General features: G+C 42.8%; 3 protein-coding genes and 1 long non-coding RNA gene across 4 annotated transcripts in view; 3 read left to right on the top strand and 1 right to left on the bottom strand.

The window, feature by feature from the left end:
• The first annotated feature begins 148 nt into the window (after positions 1 to 148).
• Positions 149 to 3,860, top strand: LOC6033399 (protein MMS22-like). Its single transcript, XM_001843802.2, has 3 exons — positions 149 to 227; positions 278 to 2,078; positions 2,147 to 3,860. The coding sequence occupies exons 2-3, from the start codon at positions 290 to 292 to the stop codon at positions 3,673 to 3,675; spliced, it is 3,318 nt and encodes a 1,105-aa protein (XP_001843854.2). The 5' UTR covers positions 149 to 227; positions 278 to 289; the 3' UTR covers positions 3,676 to 3,860.
• LOC6033401 (calumenin) overlaps positions 3,728 to 19,270 on the top strand; it is a 30,440-nt gene continuing 14,897 nt past the window's right edge. The window contains exon 1 of the mRNA XM_038252263.1: positions 3,728 to 3,973. The gene's annotated coding sequence lies outside the window, so the exon portion shown is untranslated. The remainder of the gene's footprint in view (positions 3,974 to 19,270) is intronic.
• Positions 5,288 to 5,596, bottom strand: LOC119766735. The gene is made up of 2 exons (XR_005277086.1): positions 5,458 to 5,596; positions 5,288 to 5,389 (listed from the first exon to the last, which is right to left on the bottom strand). It is a non-coding gene; the product is annotated as an uncharacterized LOC119766735 (long non-coding RNA).
• On the top strand, positions 8,952 to 10,723 carry LOC6033400. Its single transcript, XM_001843803.2, has 2 exons — positions 8,952 to 9,025; positions 9,093 to 10,723. Exons 1-2 carry the CDS (start codon positions 9,009 to 9,011, stop codon positions 10,675 to 10,677), a joined length of 1,602 nt encoding a protein of 533 aa, XP_001843855.2. The 5' UTR covers positions 8,952 to 9,008; the 3' UTR covers positions 10,678 to 10,723.

Here is a 19,270-nt window from a genome sequence, read left to right as displayed (position 1 = left end):
GAAGAGTGTAGTGAAATATTTCACCCGGCTGAAGACTTTTCAGCTGTCCCTCTGGCGGCGAGTAGTGGCAGCTCGCAATCCATGGGCGTGCAGATTTTTTGTTCGCATCGCAAGTAAAAAAATAGGTTCAACTGACCAATTTTATTTTTTCGTGTACGAAGCACAATCAAAACAAATCGTGAATTTTGAATCTGCGCGCGTAAATTTTGGAGAACCAATTCGTTCTGGTATGTTTTGAAATTAATTAAAAATCTTCTACTAATTGCGACATTTTTAGACTCTTTAGACAATGTTTGACTGCAATAACCGCCCGGCGGAGCTGTCCAGCTTCGTGGGCCCGGACGTGCGCCAGCTGGTCGATGTGGACCGATATCGGGCCATCTACGCGGAATCTTCGGCCAGCCCGGAAGACGAGGACCGCCCGGCCGTGCTGTTCGGGCTGGAGTTTTACTATCTGGACGACAAAATGCTGCAGCGGTTGGCACTGGAGGCGCGCACCACGATGTGCCACCTGGGAAATTCCAACGTGTGGCAGGAGCTGGGAAATACGCAGGGTTGGTGGATGGGGGTTCAAGTGGGTCGGTTCTTGCGGGTTTTGATTGGGAGTTGCGGAGAGGATGCGCTGTACAAGGAGGAGGAGCTGCTGGAGGTGATTTCGGTGGTGACGAATAGCTTGCCGGCGATTGGCAAATTGGCGGAGGGTTTTAGTGGGATTTCTGTGAAGAGGATTGACTCGGTCAGCTATGGGTCCTTTCACGTGGCGCTGGAGTGGCGTTGGTACGCGCTGTTGCTGACGTATGAGGTGCACAAGCGGATATCAGGGAAGGTTGATTTTGAAGCCGCTTATCGTGATTTGCTGGAAGGATTGGTTGGACTTGCTTCCATTAAATTTAACGATCGAACGGTTCAGAACGAGTTGACGGAAGAGATGCAGTTTTACTGTCCGTGCGTGAAGAACATATGGATTGGGATGTTGGTACTGGCCACGAGTTCTGGAGTCGACTTTTGGGCGAATCTACAGAACGCTTTGGAAAAGATCCTAAATGAAATTCATGCAAAAAGCTGGAAACGAACCAAGGCGAACTCGCTGCTGTTCCAGGCTTGGCTCGTGCATGGAATCGCTTCGTTGTACCAGTATCGACTGCTGGATGAGACTACCTTCAAAGAGACGCCGATAATAACTCTCCCACCGGATTACACGATCCTCGATCGAGCTCTCAAAGAAGTCACCTTAGGTGCCCTCCCAGAAGACAATCTAAGAACGTTCCTGCTTCTCCTCAAACCAATATACACCAAATGGTGGCCAATCAAGTACGACCTCGTAATCACACTCTGGGAATACTTCAGCAAACGTCTCAACTCACCCTTCCAGCTACCCCAGGAACCGCCCATCAACCTGGCCTGCGTCAGCCGCTCCCCAAAGGGCATCATCGACCAAGCCGCCCAACACTCAACCCAACAAGCCTTCGATTCCCTCTCAACCCACACCTCAAGCTTCAAATCCTACATCACCCTCATGGCCTTCATGCTGCGCCACCTCTCCACCTCCTCCCAAAAAACCAAAGTCCAAATCCTCTTCAACCGAACGATCCTCCGGTTCGCTCCGCCCAAACTGACCTCCCTCACCGAGCAAGCCATCTACAACTACACCCTCCTGACCCTGGCCATGGTCCAAGCCACTCCCTACCAGGACGACTACCCGCGACTCTCCAAGCAAATGCTCCACTTCAACCTGGACCAGCTGACGCCGAACTCGGACGTCGAAGTCGCCATCCGGCGCATCACCGTGCTCGTGCTAGCCAACATGGCCCTCACGATTCTGTTCACCGAGCGCGCCTTCGACAAGACGAGCCATCTTCGGCAGGTGCTGGAAGGGCTGGGGCGAGCGTACCGGAAGTTTGGTGACCGGCTGCAGACGGTGGCGCCGATCGTGGCGGAAGCAATGGGAACGGTGTACGAGCGGGCTTTTGCCCGGGGGGAGTTTGAGAAGGGGGACGAGCAGTTTTTGGCCGGCGGAGATTGGCTGGAGCGGTACCTGAAGAGTTGTCCCGAGGGAGAGATGGAGGGAGTGATGACGGGTGAGTTAGCTTATTAAAATCATTCACCTCAATGCTTATTCGGTTTATCGTCGTCTCTCTCATTCCAGTCTTTTCCCGCACCCTGAACTTGCTCCGTCGACGCAGCACAACACTCTTCCGCCCGGAACTCCACGCTGACTTTGTGGAACCACTAAACAGCTTCGTTCTGCCTCGAATAAAGGAGTTCTTCGCCAAGGACACGACCATAGCGATGCCGATCGTGGCTGAGATGGCCGTTCAGTTCACGCTGTGCGCACCCGATCCGGTAGCGTTGATGGAGTTGGTTAGCTTCTTTGCGGAACATTCGACGGCGGGGTTGGAGCTGAGGTTGCAGTACATCAAGGCGCTGGTTGGGAGCGATCGGATGAAGGAGGTTGACGAGCGTGTCATTGTGAGGATTTGGCTGAAGTTGGCAATTCAGAATGGCGGGGAGCAGTTAGTGGAATTGTCTAGGGTGGTTTGCGGGTTGGGAGTGTTTCAGGAGATTTGCAGCATTGCGGAGGTTGATTTGTGCGAGGGGAAGGACGATTTAATGGGATTGTTCTTTAAGGCTTTGGGAGACAAGTACAACGAAAAGGATAGCCGGGGTCAGCTGGAGATGAGTTCGAAGGTGAACGCTTTGTTTCATCAGTTTGACGCGTGGTTCCCGAGCCCGACCACGAGTTTACTGATTCGAATCATGTCGATGCTGGTGGTGGCGATCAAGGAATGTGGGCAGGTCATTTACAAGAGGGGCAATTCTGCTTGTTTGCTCCACTTGGCCTTTAGCAGATTTTTCCTGCCGTCGAGCGTGTTGACGAACAGGAATGTCCCGAACGATTTGGTGCTGGCGATGGGAAAGGTTTGGCACCGGATCATGGACGTTCTCGGGCAGATGAGCTATTTGGAAGATCCGGTTATTGGGGATTACGCGGCTAAGATGATGCCCAAGTGGGCACCGCAATTCCTCAAGTTCAAAACCAACGCCGACGCCGTTAAACCGTTTCTAGTGTTCTTCACATCCCGCAACGAGGCGTTCGTCAAGTTCGCCTTGAACAAGTATCTCGCTTATTACGTGGAACTCAACGGAGCCACCCCAAAACTACAGGCCGAAATCGGACTCAAATTGCTAACCTTCCTCCTGGAAGCACTCAACAACGCCCAGGACAACGGCAAGATCGCCATGTTCATCGGCATTGTCGCTCCCGCCACCCTGGAACACGCTCTGCTCGTCCACGACCAAAGCCTCAGCAAACCCGTGGCCAACGAGCTCACCTCCCTAATGCTCACCAGCACCCAAAACGGCTCAAACCTCATCAAGATGGAACTCAAAACCGCCCTCGCAAATTTCACCAAGAAGCATCTCCGCATTAACACCTCCAACTACTTTCGCTTCATGTACAAACTAGCAGATCAACGGCCGGAATTCATAGAGTCCCTCATCTCAACGATTCGCCTGGAGCTGACCGAAACGGAACGGCTGCGGGGCAACGGCGAGGACATGCACCTACGGCGGATGTTGAGTCAACTCCAAGGGGCCGTTGAAGCCAGTTTCAACAAGGTGAACAAGCGAATGAACACTTTCGTGACTCACTGTAGCGAGCAGCAGAGCACATGAATGAATGGTGAGGTTGTCTCGTGTGAATGGTGAGAAGGACGTCATCAGCTTCATTCAACAGTGATGAGCATAGCGGCAGATGACAGTCGTGAAAATAACAAACGCACAGTATTTGCGATGTGTCTGGAAGGAATTTGATGATAGTTTTGATAGTGGGTTCAATAAATACACATAATTGTACATAATACAATGTCTCGGTCAATGTAGTTTCGTGTTAGTGAATGAAAGAATCTCAAATTGTGAAAAAGTCCATTGTGGAGTAGTTTTAGGAAAGTGAGCTTCCCGGAGGAATTTCGATGTAAGTGATTAAGCAGTTGAATAATATTTCATATTGTAATAAATATGGCGAGTAGTTCCAATGTTTAAAAAAAAAAACATGAGATCATCATCGGGTTATTTTCATTTAGCACATTTGAATCTTCTGGAAAAAAGATTCTATAGAAAACTGCTGAGATTAATATTATTTACCAACACCAACACAAACAAAGCTCAATACCGCAGTAAAATACTTTCCAGTGACAAAACTTGTACGATTTAATTGGTAGCAAATATAAACATTGCAACATCATCTCTGTATTGCCGGCAAACGGCAGCCTGAGATAATCCTTGTATGGACATAATTGAAATGTGTTGATTTTTTTTAAATATCTGGAGTTTTTTTTTTTGAAAAGGTCCAATAAACCAAATTCTGAGTTTTTGCTTTTTGGGTGTTTTTCAATACCCTTGACTCAAGGCGGTTTCAAAAACACCCAAAAATCAAAAACTGGAAATTTGGTTTATTGGACCTTTAAAAAAAAACTCCAGATATGGAAGTTAGTTAGAGTCTTTTGACAAATTTGAACATTCTAATACCGCAATCGAGAAATTAAAAGCGCAACATGGAGTTAAACTTTCTGTCAAGTTGCTGTGAAGTTTTCCATGACAGCTGCGAAAATTTCACTCCATGTTACCGGCTCACATCTCTCTTTTTAATTTCTCGTATCGTGCCGTACACTCAGAAAAAATTACTGGCAAAATCCATTAGAACGTTTTATGACCTTTCGACATCAGGATTTTATTCGGATGTCATAAGATTTTCTTATCGAGAAATTAAAAAGAGAGATGTGAGCCGGTAACATGGAGTTAAACTTTCGCAGCTTTCATGGAAACCTTCACAGCAGCTTGACAGAAAGTTTAACTCCATGTTGCACTTTTAATTTCTCGATAGCTGGGAGGGGAAATTTGACAAAGCCGTCAATTAAGATTTCCATTGAGTTATCTTATGACATTCATAGATGGAATTGTGTACAGAATATATGGCAATGCTTATGGAGATCATATCTGGAGTTTTTTTTTTTTGAAAAGGTCCAATAAACCAAATTTTCAGTTTTTGCTTTTTGGGTGTTTTTAAAACCGCCTTGAGTCAGGGGCATTGAAAAACACTCAAAAAGCAAAAACTGAAAATTTGGTTTATTGGACCTTTTCAAAAAAAAAAAAAAAACTCCAGATATTAACAAACATCGTTTTTCATAACCATTTTTTCTTTTTTTTTTGTTGAATGAAAACAAAAATCAATTTCAATTTTAAACGTATATATTTTAAACTATCGTATTATACCAAAAACTTCATTTCCTTTTTTGCTTCGAGGAGATGTTTTCTCCGACCTTCGACCAGTCGCTGCACGGAACTGTCCTCATCGATGCTATTCTCCGGATCCTTCTGTTACTTCTGTTACCTGAAAATACCCAAATAAAATATTCAACTTCGAACCAAAACCCACGAAACACCCGCCACAGAACTTACCTGAGTCTTGGAGGTCGCGGTAAACAAGAAAATTTATTCGTCCGATCAGAAACTCATACACTGAAAGCCCGACCATGGTAATTTTAAGAACATTTGCTAAATATGCTGCAATATGGTAGCAACTACCATGGTTGGGTTTTCAGTGTAGCGGCGACAACAGCTTTGTGTAGTTGTTGCCGGAACCGGTCTGCAAGATCCGTCCTTTCGCCATCTTGAAATGTCAAAAAAGTTAACACTAGCATCCGAAAACCATTGACAAATTACAGATGAATTCCATAAGAATTTCTTATGAAGTCCATAGTCTATCAACAGTGGACCAAATACATAAGTAAAGTTTAGTTATAACCATATGAATTTATAGTGACGGTCATAAGATTGTCTATGGAAATCGCGAGAGGCTAGCGAGGCTAGTGGATACTCAAGTCAGGCAGCACATCAGATGTGTACTTATGAAAATCTTACATTCTTTTTCCTCAGTGATATGTTTTCTAGAAGATATTGCGCGTATTCCCGAGAAAGACACGCGGCAAACCAGCCTCGAAACGACGCGCCGCACTTTCGGCAAATGCGTGTTGTCAAATCCTACACTCAACCCTCAAAAGGGTACTTTCAATCCTAAAAAGGATCCTTTTTTAAAGTTCACCCGGCGTCACCCTTTCAAAAGGGTACCGTAAACTGGGGTGACTTTGATAGCCCGGGGTGACATTGATAGAAATTTGGTTTGGCCACTAATTTTGATACATCCAATATAACAGTCACATTTTTGCATACATGTTCGATAAGAAGCTATCCATAGACTAATTATTAGTCTATGAGCTATCCCTTAATGCTTACATACTCAAAATTCTCAAAAATGTTTTGATATTAATAAGGCTTTCTAGGCCCAGTGAAAAAAATATAATTTAACTCAAAAATGACGAACTCCTCGTCACAGTGTCCTGATGCAAACAATGATCGAGCTGTAGCTGTCACAGCCCTGCGAAGTATGTTGGCTGACATATCGGGCAGTCAGTCAAAAAAACCAACTAGAAGTCGCCAGACAAAAAACTTTTGCTAGAAAGAGATAGGTATCCTGATGCAAACAAACGTCCAGCTGTCATGTAAACATACTTTGAATGTGTTGGTAAATTTCTGACTAGAAAGCCTTATTTGACGGGCATTTAAAAAACCTATCAAAGTCACCCCGGGCTATCAAAGTCACCCCAGTTTACGGTATGTCAAATTCAGTACACGCAGAAAAATAAGGCATATTTGAATCAACAAAACGTTTTGTTGATTTGAAAATCAGTATTTTTGTTGAATCAACGCTAAACGTCAAAGCAGCTTTTTCGAAACAACAAAAGACTTTTGTGGACTTGAGAAAATCAAGGTTTGTTTCAACGCAAAATCGGCGTTGATTATATTCAACAAAAATTTTGTTGAATCAAACCTCGTACAGGCTGATTCTACAAAACATTTTTCTGCGTGTACATTTTCGATACCCTTTTAAAGGGTGGCGACGGGTGAACTTGAAAAAAGGATACTTTTTACTTTGAGTGTAGGTCAAATCCCATAATGCGCTTTTGTTTTTGTTGATCTTCTTCTTCGAATCGCCCGGCATTGTTGCCAGGTATGTTTTATATTGCATCAAAAGTGCAGATAATCGAATTACCGCGCGGCGTGTACCTTTGAAAGAAACGGACAATATCAATATTTTTAAGTATCGAGAAATCGAGAAATTAAAAGTGCAACATGGAGTTAAACTTTCTGTCAAGTAACTGTGAAGTTTTCCATGACACTTGCAAAAGTTTCATTCCAAGTTACCGGCTCACATCTCTCTTTTTAATTTCTCGATAAAAAAGAGAGATGTGAGCCGGTAATATAAAGTGTAATTTTCGCAGCTGTCATGGAAAACTTCACAGCAGCTTGACAGAAAGTTTAACTCCATGTTGCACTTTAAATTTCTCGATAGCCGATTCAGAGAAAAATGTCCACACTCTGCTAAGAAATCAAGGATTGGCTTGAGACATTTTTCTCCATAATGGCAGTAATTTTGAAAATAACTTATGCTTCAGTTTTTATGGATGATCGTTACGAAGTTTGAGGCAATCGAATTTGTAACGAGTAATTTGAAAGAGCGTGTTACCTGACAAGCTAAAGCGAGGGGGTGGTGTCAGAGTAAAGGGACACTCTACTCGTCCATCACCATAATCTTGCATTAGTATTAGTGAGTAGCCCCTGTCTGAAAACTAGCCCATGCATAAGTGTTTGTGAGTAGCCCCTATCTGAAATCGGCTGCTGATGTAGTGGTAGATGGCGGCCTACTGTTTACATTAAGAAACGTCAAAGCGATTGAACCATTTTTTTTTTTTTTTTTTTGAGATCAGGATGAGGAAATTAATCAGCTGCAGAAGCAACTGAAGGAAGCCGAATACATTCTGGCAACGTCCATCTTCCAGGCAAGGCAAAAGCTTACCAGCTTCGCGAAGGCCACCAAGCGGCCGGTTTCGTCGGACGAGCTGATTAAGTTTGCGCACCGGAAAAACGTCTCGAACGCGATCTGCGTCCCACTCACGTGGCAACAGGGAGACCAGCGCCGGCCACCCGACGGACAGAGATGCGGCTGAGCTTCCTCTGCAATTCCGACCTGACCATCAACGGGCACCAGAATCCGGCCAGACAGAACAGTCTCGGCGAAATTAATCGAACGGGGGCGGTTCGGGGATAACTCCGGGGGGAAGTTTCGGTGGCATCGGAGAGATTACGGTCTCGGCGCAGAACCAGTTCGCGTGGCATCGTGGCAGAGCAAATGTTATAGAATGGTGTGTCGCGGCTAACACCGAATGTCCGTCGTGGTATAGATCACGAGCCGGAAAATAGCGGTGAATCTGTTCAAAAAGGAGAACACCGTAATTCTTTTGAAGCCATAACTTTAAACTTCAACCTGCTCGATCTGGACCGGCCCGACTGTTTGAACCGGAAAGGCCGTGTTTGAGATAGTCAACGTTGCAGTCAATGGAGTGCAGAAAGTTTGCCGGAACGAATTCCTTGGGAAGGTGTTGATAATCAGATTTTTTTTTTTGCGGCCATCCAGATTCGATGACGGATGATTGGCTCCGAGGAGACCCAGGGATCGGCATTCTCCCATAAATTAGGCAAAATTCTTGTTATGTTGTATTTTTCCCAAGTAGATCAATACACGCTGTTTGGTTTGTTGATACAATTTGACAGAAGTATTTTTGTTGTTGTCTTCTTTATGTTCCCGTATGCGTCAGAAGCTTTGGTTACAAAAAGATGGCCGCCATTGCAGGGACCTGAGCTAAAGTCTAAATCGTGTAAATTCGTTCAACGTGTGGGAATTTTGTAAACTGATTATTTCTCGACAGACGTGCACGCGTGATCATGCAAGCTTCATGGCGGGAAAAACGCGCGAGGTTTGAAAAGCTTTTGTCAGTTGAGTTTTGAAATTGAAGTTGGAAGGTTTAGTTTTCGGAAAACTCCAGAAAATGGGCATCCAAGGCCTGTACACCCTAGCACGCTCGGACATTCCCGGCGGGTGCACTCCGATAAACATGAGGGCGGAGATCAGGTAAATTTAAAACATTTAGATAGTTTGGAAAGAAATGCGGACCAAGATGGAACATTTCTCGTGGCAGGAAGTACGACGGAACGCCAACGATCGTAATCTACTACCGCTCGCTGTTCGAACCCTTGAACCAACGGGATTGGGCTGGAACCCTGTGCGGAGGTCGCTACGAGTTGGCGTTTCAGATTATGGACCGCTTTCTGAAGCGACTGACGCAGCTGGGAGCAAAGTTGGTGTTTTTCGGTACCGGGCCCAGCCGCCGTGCCGACAGGATTACGAAGGACAGCAACAGAAAGTACCACGAATACTGGTTAAAAATAGTTGACCTTGTGGACAAGGGAACCGAAATTGACAAAATATGCAAAGGGCATATTCCGGACAACACCAACTATCCGGTGAAGCTGCTGGCAAAGCGGTATGGTCAGTTCCGGGTTCCGACCGAGGGCGACTGCAAGAAGGAGATGGTCGCTTATGCGCAATCCGTCGGTGCGTTGGCCATTATTTCCAACAATTCGGATTTTATGATTTTTGAAGGATCGTGGCGGTTCTGGTGCTCGAAGCGCATCGATTTCGAGAAGCTAACCGCGGAGGAATTCGACCGTTCGGCGGTGCGTCAGCATTTGGGACTGCAAACCATCCAGCAGATGGCGATTCTTAGCACTCTGGCTAGCGGCAATGTTTTTCTTCGAAGCGAAGAAACCTTTTCGTTCTTGGCTGGTCATTCGAACAGTCCAGAAGGGAAGCTTGGTTCGGTCGCAGAATTCGTGCGTCGACCGCATGACGACGTGCTAGTGGACATTTTCGGACTGGCAGCCAACGCAGGCGACCTGAGAGAGCGTTTCCAGAAAGGGTTGGACTTTTACGGAACGGAAGGTTCCCTGTCCGACGGTCTGGATCTGAACTTGTTCAAAGAACAAGATTTCCATAAGATGTGGACTGGATTCCCGATTGAAATTATCGACTGCCGCGTTGAATTGCGTCATGATGGGCCCAGCTATTTGACCCTTTCGATCCGGCTCTTGCTGCGAGCAGCAGCCATAATCGGATACCACCGTCAGCCCAAACACACGGATCATGAGTTCCTCCTGTTCAAGAAACACGACTCAGATTACACCGAGGAAATCCATCCGTTAACCTTCCCGCAGCATGTTGTGCCACCCACACTGGAGGCAATGTTCTCCGAAGATCCGGCCACTCGCGTCAACCTTGCCGACACGAAACTGCAGCTATACAGCTGGATCATCTCCGACTCGCTCGATCATCGCCAGCTCGCGTCGATTCCACCAAAGTTGATGCCAACGGTTGCCGCGATCTACCTGCTGGCCGAAGCTCAGCTCATCGATCTCTTCGAAGCGGACCTGCTGCTCGAGGTGGCCTACCAGATCGCGTTCCAAGCGTATGACATGTTCCGCATTCGGTACCCCAAGAGGCTGGATCCGCGAGCGTTCCGCGTGGCTCTGTTCTACGCGACCATCTGCCGGTACACAACGAAGGCGCTCACAGCGGTCGGTTTGGACACGTGCCAGTACCCGGGTTATCCGCTGTTCGACGGGGTGCTGTTCCACAATCTGTACCGGAAGTGGGCACGAGGCCTCGGGGAGATCGAGACGATTGAGCAGTGGAGGATTTATGCTGATATTTTTGTGGAGCCATAGAGCGTGATTTGGAAGCCTTACAGAGCAGGAACTGTTAACTGTTACATCAAATGGATTTACATATCACTTACAAACTCAATGAAATTCGTTTAAAAGAGTGAATTTCGAATAAACTGTTGAATTAAAGATATCCAACAAAATGGAACATTGAACTAACTTTTCAATTTCACCAGCAATTAAATAATTTTATTCTTCCTAAATGTTGTGAGGATTTTCCTTAGACCTTCAACCAAACTTTGGCAACCAAAGAAATAATTAACCAGTGAAGTGATAATAATATTACCGAGAAATTAAAAGTGAGAGTGTGTGCAACATGGCGTTAAACTTTCTGTGAAGTTGCCGTGAAGATTACCATGGCACTTTGAAAAGTTAAACTCCATGTTGCACGCATACACTCTCACTTTTAATTTCTGGATATATTCATAATATATTCATTATAACATCTCTTTTTCTGAGTGAATTGTGTTCATAAATTTGAGAATCACGATGGAATATCCAGGTTTTTAAGCGAAGATGGCGTTCGAATTGTGAACGTCCGAAATGTCAAAATCGTTCAGTAGCACCAACATTAGAAAAAAAAAAATGTGGCTGTCATGCCATAGCACACGTTTTCATAATGTTGGTGCCACTGCGTGATTTTGACATTTCGGGCGTTCACAATTCGATCGCCATCTTCGCTTAAAAATCTGGATATCCACTAGAGTGTAACAAAATTACATTTTGGCGGGCATTCAGGGGTTTGTTCCGGTGGGCATACTGAGCCCAAATCCCAAATATGAGCTCTGCATCCTTGTAACACACTAAGATAAGATTTAGTTTTCTAATTGTAAGGATAATCTTATTTTTTTAACATTCCAACGCCCAAGGCTCCAAAAAAGTTGGAACGGTAACTTCAACTCGCTGGTTCTCGGGCCTAACTCAACCAATCAAGATGATTCTTCTTTCCAGTGATTTGTTAGGATGTCTAGATCATTCTAGAACTTTGCAGAACTTAATTTGATCAAATCTGTAATTTTTGCGATCAAAAACATCGTTCCAACTTTTTTTTCGCTTGTAAAAAAAATTCGCCGAAAATTCCGCGGAGGCAGTCTTCTAAGTGTAAATATAGCAGGGGTGCTCAAAGTTTTTGAAGGCCGGGCCAAATTTGAAGCTCAAATGAGCTTGCGGGCCAAATTTACAAAAAAAAAAGTTGTTAAAAAAAATAAATAACGTTATTTTAATGTAAAAGATTGGACATTTCTGTTATTAAAAAAAATGTCTTTTCCAAATAATAGAAACCACAAAATAACGAGTTTCTATTGGTATTGTTGTTTCTGGTATTCAAAAAAAAGTTCTTAGCTTAATGTACCTGGGTTTTCAAAAAAAAAAATAATAAAGTTTTGTTTTTATATTTCGAAAATTGTGGTGACATTACTTGTTAAACAATTTTTCTTTAAGTTAAGTGTGGCTAATGAAAAATCGTTGAGATCCAGAATTTCAACATTTCAATGAAAAAAAACTTTTAGAAAATGTTTTAAGCTTCCGTATAGATAACCTGCAATCTTTTTTTTTTTTTAAAAGCGAAACAACATTCATTTATTTCATCGAAAATTCACTAAAATTCAAATTATTTTTAATAAACCCAAACATGCTCAAATGATTTTAAATGCAAAGGAATGCATATGTGATAAATTTCAGCTGAATGCTATTAAATTTATTTTTTTTAAATATATTTTTGCTCCTGGTAGGGGAACAGCATGTAATTCCAGCGTGCCTCTAAGGGACCATCCATAAACCACGTGGACACTTTTTTTGGGAATCTGTTACCCCCCACCCCCCCTTCGTGGACAATTGTCCATACAAAAAAATTTTTTTGTATGGATCGTGGACAATCGCCGTACCCCCAAAAGTGTCCACGTGGTTTATGGATGGTCCCTAATGTTGGCAGGTCAGAACTTTGACATTCAATTAAAGCTAATTAAAAGCGTTTTCAACTGAAATTGAGTGATAAATAGCTCAATAAGAAGTGAGCATGCAAGTTTCTATGAAAAGTTTTGCAAAATTAGTTGTTTAAATAGTGAAAATCAGCAAATTGGATGGAGTTAGGAGCGAGTGCTTAACCTGCCAAACATACGAGAATTTCCCCTATTTCGAGTCAATTTTTTAATAATGGTGGAGGGGTGGGTTGATCGACGAAAGCTTTGTAAAATATTTGCTGCAAATTTGATCCTCCGATTTCCAAATTTTGTCTGCCTGAATCAGTTGATAGTCAATCAGATTCGTTATCTAACTGTAATGAGTTCGAATCCCTAAGGAAGTGCAATGTAAGTTTGAGGGTGGCTTGCAAATTAATAAAGAAAACTTTTATTTTTGCAACTATTACAGAATTCTACCTAAGTCAAACTTGAACGTTTTTTTGACATTTCTAAAAATGTTTGATGAAAGTTTTGACGATATTTACTAGTTTCACTCACATTGAAACGTGTGAAATTGTTTTAATTATTAAATATTTTGAACAAATTATTTGTATCCTAAAGTAAGGATCAAAATATTGAATGGCATCATTAGTCCGCTGACCACGCGGACGCGCTGTCTTGTTTTTGCATGCTCATTTTCATTTCTTTTATGTCGCTGTTTGTGTGCTTGGGGTGATTGGTTATTATAACTTATTGGACATCATAAGTGCAGTGCTTCAGAGGACGCGCAGTCCTGTTCTTTTCGCGATAATTTTCATCGTAAATGATCGTAAAAATTTATTCCAACTGGCATAGATCGATTTTATGAAGAGTAAAGCGTCATTTATTTACTATTTTTGAAATTTGCTCGCGTTATCTAAATTGTAAAAATATACTGATAAGTCCAGCCCATAGCACTACTGCTCGGCTGGCACGCGTTCGATAAAAAAAAAAACTTTTTAAATGATCAATTATCTATCTTTCCGCAGCCGGCTGCCTAAGATTTAAAATTTTCAACCGATAAACAAAATGCTCATGGTCACATCACTGCCACTCGTGAATCCTGACCTCATACCCATCTACTAACCCCTCAAAACTCATGTGATACTTTGTCGGAGAAGCAGTCGATTGGGCGGTCTCTATCACTCAAGTATCGGACTAACATTCCCATCCACTTCCCCGTGACCCTACCACTGGTCGTGGCCGGCGCCGGTATTGATCAGCATGATAGGGGCCTTTGAGAAGTTGCGAAGCGAGGAAAGATAGCTCCCACTTATCTTCCACGGCTCGTGGATGTAACTTCTGGAGGTCCTGGTCAATAACGGAGTAGCAACTGCGGGTGGGCACCTATGCTTATGCTTAAAGTAAGGATCAAAATATTGATAAATCATAAGTTTTTTTTATTAACAAAAAATAAAAAAAGATATATGCTAATAAAAGCTTAAAATAAACCATAATTTTGAAAAAGTACATGATCATTCAAAATGGGTCCGCGGGCCACAAAATATCACCTCGCGGGCCACGTTTGGCCCGCGGGCCATACTTTGGGCACCCCTGAAATATAGGTATTCGGTGCCCTCTCCCCGTGCCCATACCTTCACACTTAGGAAACCCGGGAGGCGGAGTCTTGTCGCAAAAAGAACGATACACGCCTGTGGATCCGTTGACGAAACCGCAAGGTTTAAGAGGGCCACATTATAAGCACAGACAAACAGACGTGAAACTCTTTTCTATTCCATCGCCAACGAAAACGGTCAATTCAAATTCAAACAAGCAAAAAACATGGATGCCATAGTACCGCAACGAGACACGATCAAGAATGATGTCGCCACCGTACACTTTGACGTTTCTTGAATTGATTGGTTGTGTGTGTGAGCGCGGGATATTTCTGTTTATGCCGCTTGATTGCTGTTGCAGCAGAACAAAAGCACGAGGTTTTGTGAAAATCAAAGGAAAAATTGCATAAGAACATCGTTTTGATCAAAATTGATTCAAATTTGCTATGAAATGATTCAGGAGTTTTGATAAACTAAAAGAACTGTTATTTTGGGAGATTTTTGAATCCACGTTGTTGTTTTTTGCATCATCAACTGCGAAAGCAAAATATTCCTATTGAGATTCTCGTTAATTTCGCCACTCCGTTTAAAATAAACACAAAAGTTTTCTTTCCTAGCTCCTCCTTGTTCACTTTAGCCAAGGCCTTTTGACCTGCCTTTGTCACCCTGTACAAATGATGGTTCATGTCTGTTCCGACCACGGAGTTGAATCTGCTGCGGAACGCCGTACGAAAGAGGATACCACAATGCAATGTTTCTGGTGCAGCAACTGTTTAATTTGCATTCTTTGACGCCATCGCGTGGAACTTTGGCAGCATTTTTCCCGATAATTTGTCTGATTCAAAAAAAAACTTACCCTCGAACATAACAATGTTTCATTACATAAACAACATACAAACGTCATTTTTCTTTTGTACACGCTTAATCGGATAAGGGGAAGAGGGTACACTCTTATAGTGGTTTATTGAAACGATGAGGTTTCCGCAACAGGACTGCAGATCGCGCTAGTGTGCAGCCCAATTTTGAATTTTCTTGTGGGGACGATGGATTTTTTGAAAAAATCAACTAAGATTCACGTCTGTTTGTCTGTGTTATAAGGTGTTACGTCGATTCCGTTCCGGCAGTCTTTTTAAAAAAGGTGGAACGATGTTTTCGGTCGAAGAAATTACAGATTTGATCAAATCAAGTTCTGCAAAGTTCTAGAATGATCTAGACATCCTAACAAATCACTGGAAAGAAGAATCATCTTGATTGGTTGAGTTAGGCCCGAGAACCAGCGAATCGAGAAATTAAAAGTGAGAGTGTGTGCGTGCAACATGGAGTTAAACTTTTCGAAGTGCCTTCACAGCAACTGCACAGAAAGTTAAACTCCATGTTGCACACACTCTCACTTTTAATTTCTCGATTGAAGTCACCGTTCCAACTTTTTTGGGAGGCTTGGGCGTCCGTGTAAGTTGGACGTGCGTTGGGCGTTCCAGTGTTAATAATGCTAGTACAAATTCTATTTAATGTTTTTGTCTAACGGGAACCGTGGTGTAGGGGTAAGCGTGGTTGCCTCTCACCCAGTTGGCCTGGGTTCGATCCCAAAAGGTCCCGATGGCATTTTTCGAGACGAGATTTGTCTGATTACGCCTTCCGTCGGAAGGGGAAGTAAATGTTGATCCCGGTCTAACCTAGAGGTCAGGTTGTTAGCTCAGTCCAGGTGTAGGAGTCGTCTCCCTGGGTCCTGTCTCGGTGGAGTCGCTGGTAGGCAGTTGGACTAACAATCCAAAGGTCGTCAGTTTTGAATCCAGGGGTTTGGTTAAAAACTCGGATTCGTTTTCAATAAGACGTAAGAGCCAATGGTAAACAAAGCCATTTTTGCATCGATATTTGACCTACAAACGGAAAACCAATTTCAAAAATGCTTAAGATTGTTCATCTACACGTCTTTCAAGTGCCCCAAACTGAAAATAATTGAAATTTTATTACAATTTGGAGAAAAAAGAATATTAGTGTTGGAGGTCACGGTGGCTCTTACGGCTTTTTGAAAACTTACCCGAGAAAAGAGGTTTGCAATTGCCTCAACAATCAAGACTTCGGACATCTAGTTTCGAGTAGGAATCTCGCAAGCGAGAACGCCAAGGCAATGATGTTGAGCGAATAATTTGATTTTGATTTTTTTTGTTTTTGTAAAATTTTAGTCCCTCAGCCTAATTTCAAGAAAAAAAGTATCACAAAATGATTTTTACTTTGTTACAGTTATGCTTATAAAACCAGGGAAAAGGACATTTTTTGAAATCGTGAATTGTGTTTATAAATTTGAGAATCATGAAGGAATATATCCACGTTTATAATGCAAATGCACCCACCATATGAATAAATTCCTTCTTGGTTCTCAAATTCATGAACACAATTCACGGGATTACGGGAATTTTTGTTTTTTTTTTTCTGAGAATATTTTATTCATCGTCTGGGTCATTCCATCTGAAGCGGAACAGCATTTGAAAATTACCCTCTCCGATCCTGCTCAAATTTGGCAGGGCTGTTAATAATATCAAAACATGCAAGAATCCCGAATGTCATCCAAATCGGACCACCCCCTCCATTTTTGTACCTCCCCAAAAAATCGACTTTTTGGCGATTTTTGACCAAACCTCCTAGTTTCAAATGACGATAACTCAGGAACCACAAATCTTAGAGGGTCGGTCTTAGACTCAATTTTGAAGGAAATTGGACGTAGAATCCATTTCCGTGATCAAAATGTTGATTAATTTATGTATTCTACCTGTATTGCGCAATTGAAAACTTTAAACGGCTGTATCTCAAAACACCCCAACTTATTTTTTTTATTTGACCTCACCATCGTGTTCCCCGGCCAATTTTACATAAGAATCACTTATCGACAGAAATGAATATGTTTCGTTCCAGAGATATCGAATTTTAAAGTTTTGTGTTTTCGAGATTACCTACATCAGCTTTATTCGTCGCATCTGCTAGAAGCACACAGGTGGGCCGATCAATAACTGCTACCTGGTCATTTATTGAAATAATATTTCATCATAAATAATCTTTACCAAATTGGGCAAAAATTAACTGTATAACACTGTAGGAAACTGAAGTTTAATCGCGGATAATCGCGAAATGTCTGCTCAAAAAAATTAATGAAATGAATTTCTGTGCTAACCCACAGGACAGAGCAATAACGACACACAGTAAAGGGCAGAATTGGATTCCGACGAAGCGAGCAGGAAAATGCAATTAATCTTCCCCATAGAAATTTGACAGTTCTCAAAACCGACGAAATGATAGACTAAATCGGTCCCTACCCCATAGAAATTTGAGCCGACGTTCTCAACGATTTAGTCGGTTTCAGTCTGCTGAATCTACCGACTAAATCTGCCGACTAATCGGTCGTTTGTTTCACCGACTCTTATGGGAGCTTAACATAGGGATCGACCGACTAATCGGTTGACTAAATCGGCCGACTGCAACCGACGAAATCGCTTGATTAATCGATGCATTTAAACAGCGTTGTGGATGAATCCGGCCAGCCGGATCAACCGGAATGAGCCTACTGCCAAGTTCACATGCGCAGGCTCTTCCAATACATATTTACACAATGTGTAGCCCCCCCGGAAGTTTTTGCAATAAATCTAAAAAACTAACCTCAAATCTCTTCGCTCCCTCGAACAAAAATTGATGTTCCGGCAATCCGGAAAGCTGTAGCAGGAACCAGTGGTTTCATCATAAGCTATTTGGCCGCATGGGCCATCATCCGGATCATGATGAAAACCTTTGTAACCTGGCTTTGTCTTGAAACCCCTACAAAATTATGAAAATTTCTAAAATAAACAGCAATCTTTCATGATTACTATAAACTCCACTTACTGCTTAAACTAGAGCAATAAATGTTCTACTTTATATAAAACATACCCAAAATAACTGCTCTCTTAATAAAGTAATATAAAAAACAAGTTGCCACCAAATTTTTTTCTAAGTCCACTTTGTAAACAATACGAAAACCGATTTAATCAGTCTACTTGTAGGCCGATTCTGTAGGGACCGATTTAGTCTATCATTTCGTCGGTTTTGAGAACTGTCAAATTTCTATGGGGTACAGAATCGGCCTACAACCCAATCAAATCGTTTTCCGCATGACGGGTTCATTCTAGAGACCCTAAATAGGGAGACTGGTCTAAGCTTCCTAAATCGATCTGGCAACGTATGTTTTGAGCTTGGCAACACTGATAAGTTTTGCTGGGCGGAAAGGCAAATGCTCGTTTGGATACGTCAAACTCGCGTCTGTTTGAGTACGTCAAATTCACTTCGTCCAGTCTCCCTATTTAGGATCTCTAGTTCATTCCGCTTCGAATTCCGCTTCGAAAATTGTTTAGAAATTTTCTAAACTGAATCTCCGGATCCCAGACACGAGATTTTCTTACAGAATTGGTTCTGTAAGAATCCTGCTAGAATGATTCTAGCAGCACTGTTAGAATTCTGTAAGAATTTTGCAAGAATTTTCTAATAGAAAAATACTGCTCACTGATTGGTTGGAGTTAACCGGTTCAAATCATGTTTGAACAAGATTAGTTTACACTGTTTTTTTTTTAATTTCGACCACGTTTTTTCGCGAGAAAAAACCTCCCCGCTACAAATTTCCAGGCCGTTGGAAAGTGAAAATCAAACTTTTATTATGCTGCTTTAGAAGTGGCAACACCGGATGTCCACCCCGGAAGTTCGATCTCATCGGAGTAGCTGGTTAAACTTCCATAGAGCTGGCGGACATTTTGGTAATCCGAGCTAGGAGGACAATCTGGAGATCCCGTCGGAAATCGAACTTAGCTGGCAAATTAAAACACTACGGTTAGGTAAGCCATCACTCCCACAATTCCGGCAAAAGTTGCGAATAGATTTTTTAGGCATAATGAAACTCAACCTATTTTTCCGCTCTTTACAGGCATGGCTCTGCAGTTATGGCGACATCCAGACCTCGGATCTGGAGTCCGGATTATCTCTTCGGCATCTTGGCCGCGACATCGTCTTCAAATAATCCCAACCCGCGTTACTTGGAAATATTGGTAATGAAAAACCGAGAGTGTTGCCGAAGAATCAACAGCCGCC

The sequence above is a fragment of the Culex quinquefasciatus genome, chromosome 2 (assembly GCF_015732765.1).
Source record: "Culex quinquefasciatus strain JHB chromosome 2, VPISU_Cqui_1.0_pri_paternal, whole genome shotgun sequence".
NCBI classification, from domain to species: Eukaryota; Metazoa; Arthropoda; class Insecta; order Diptera; family Culicidae; genus Culex; species Culex quinquefasciatus.
The sequence above is the reverse complement of the archived record's forward strand: the minus strand, read 5'-3'. Positions and strand labels throughout refer to the sequence as shown.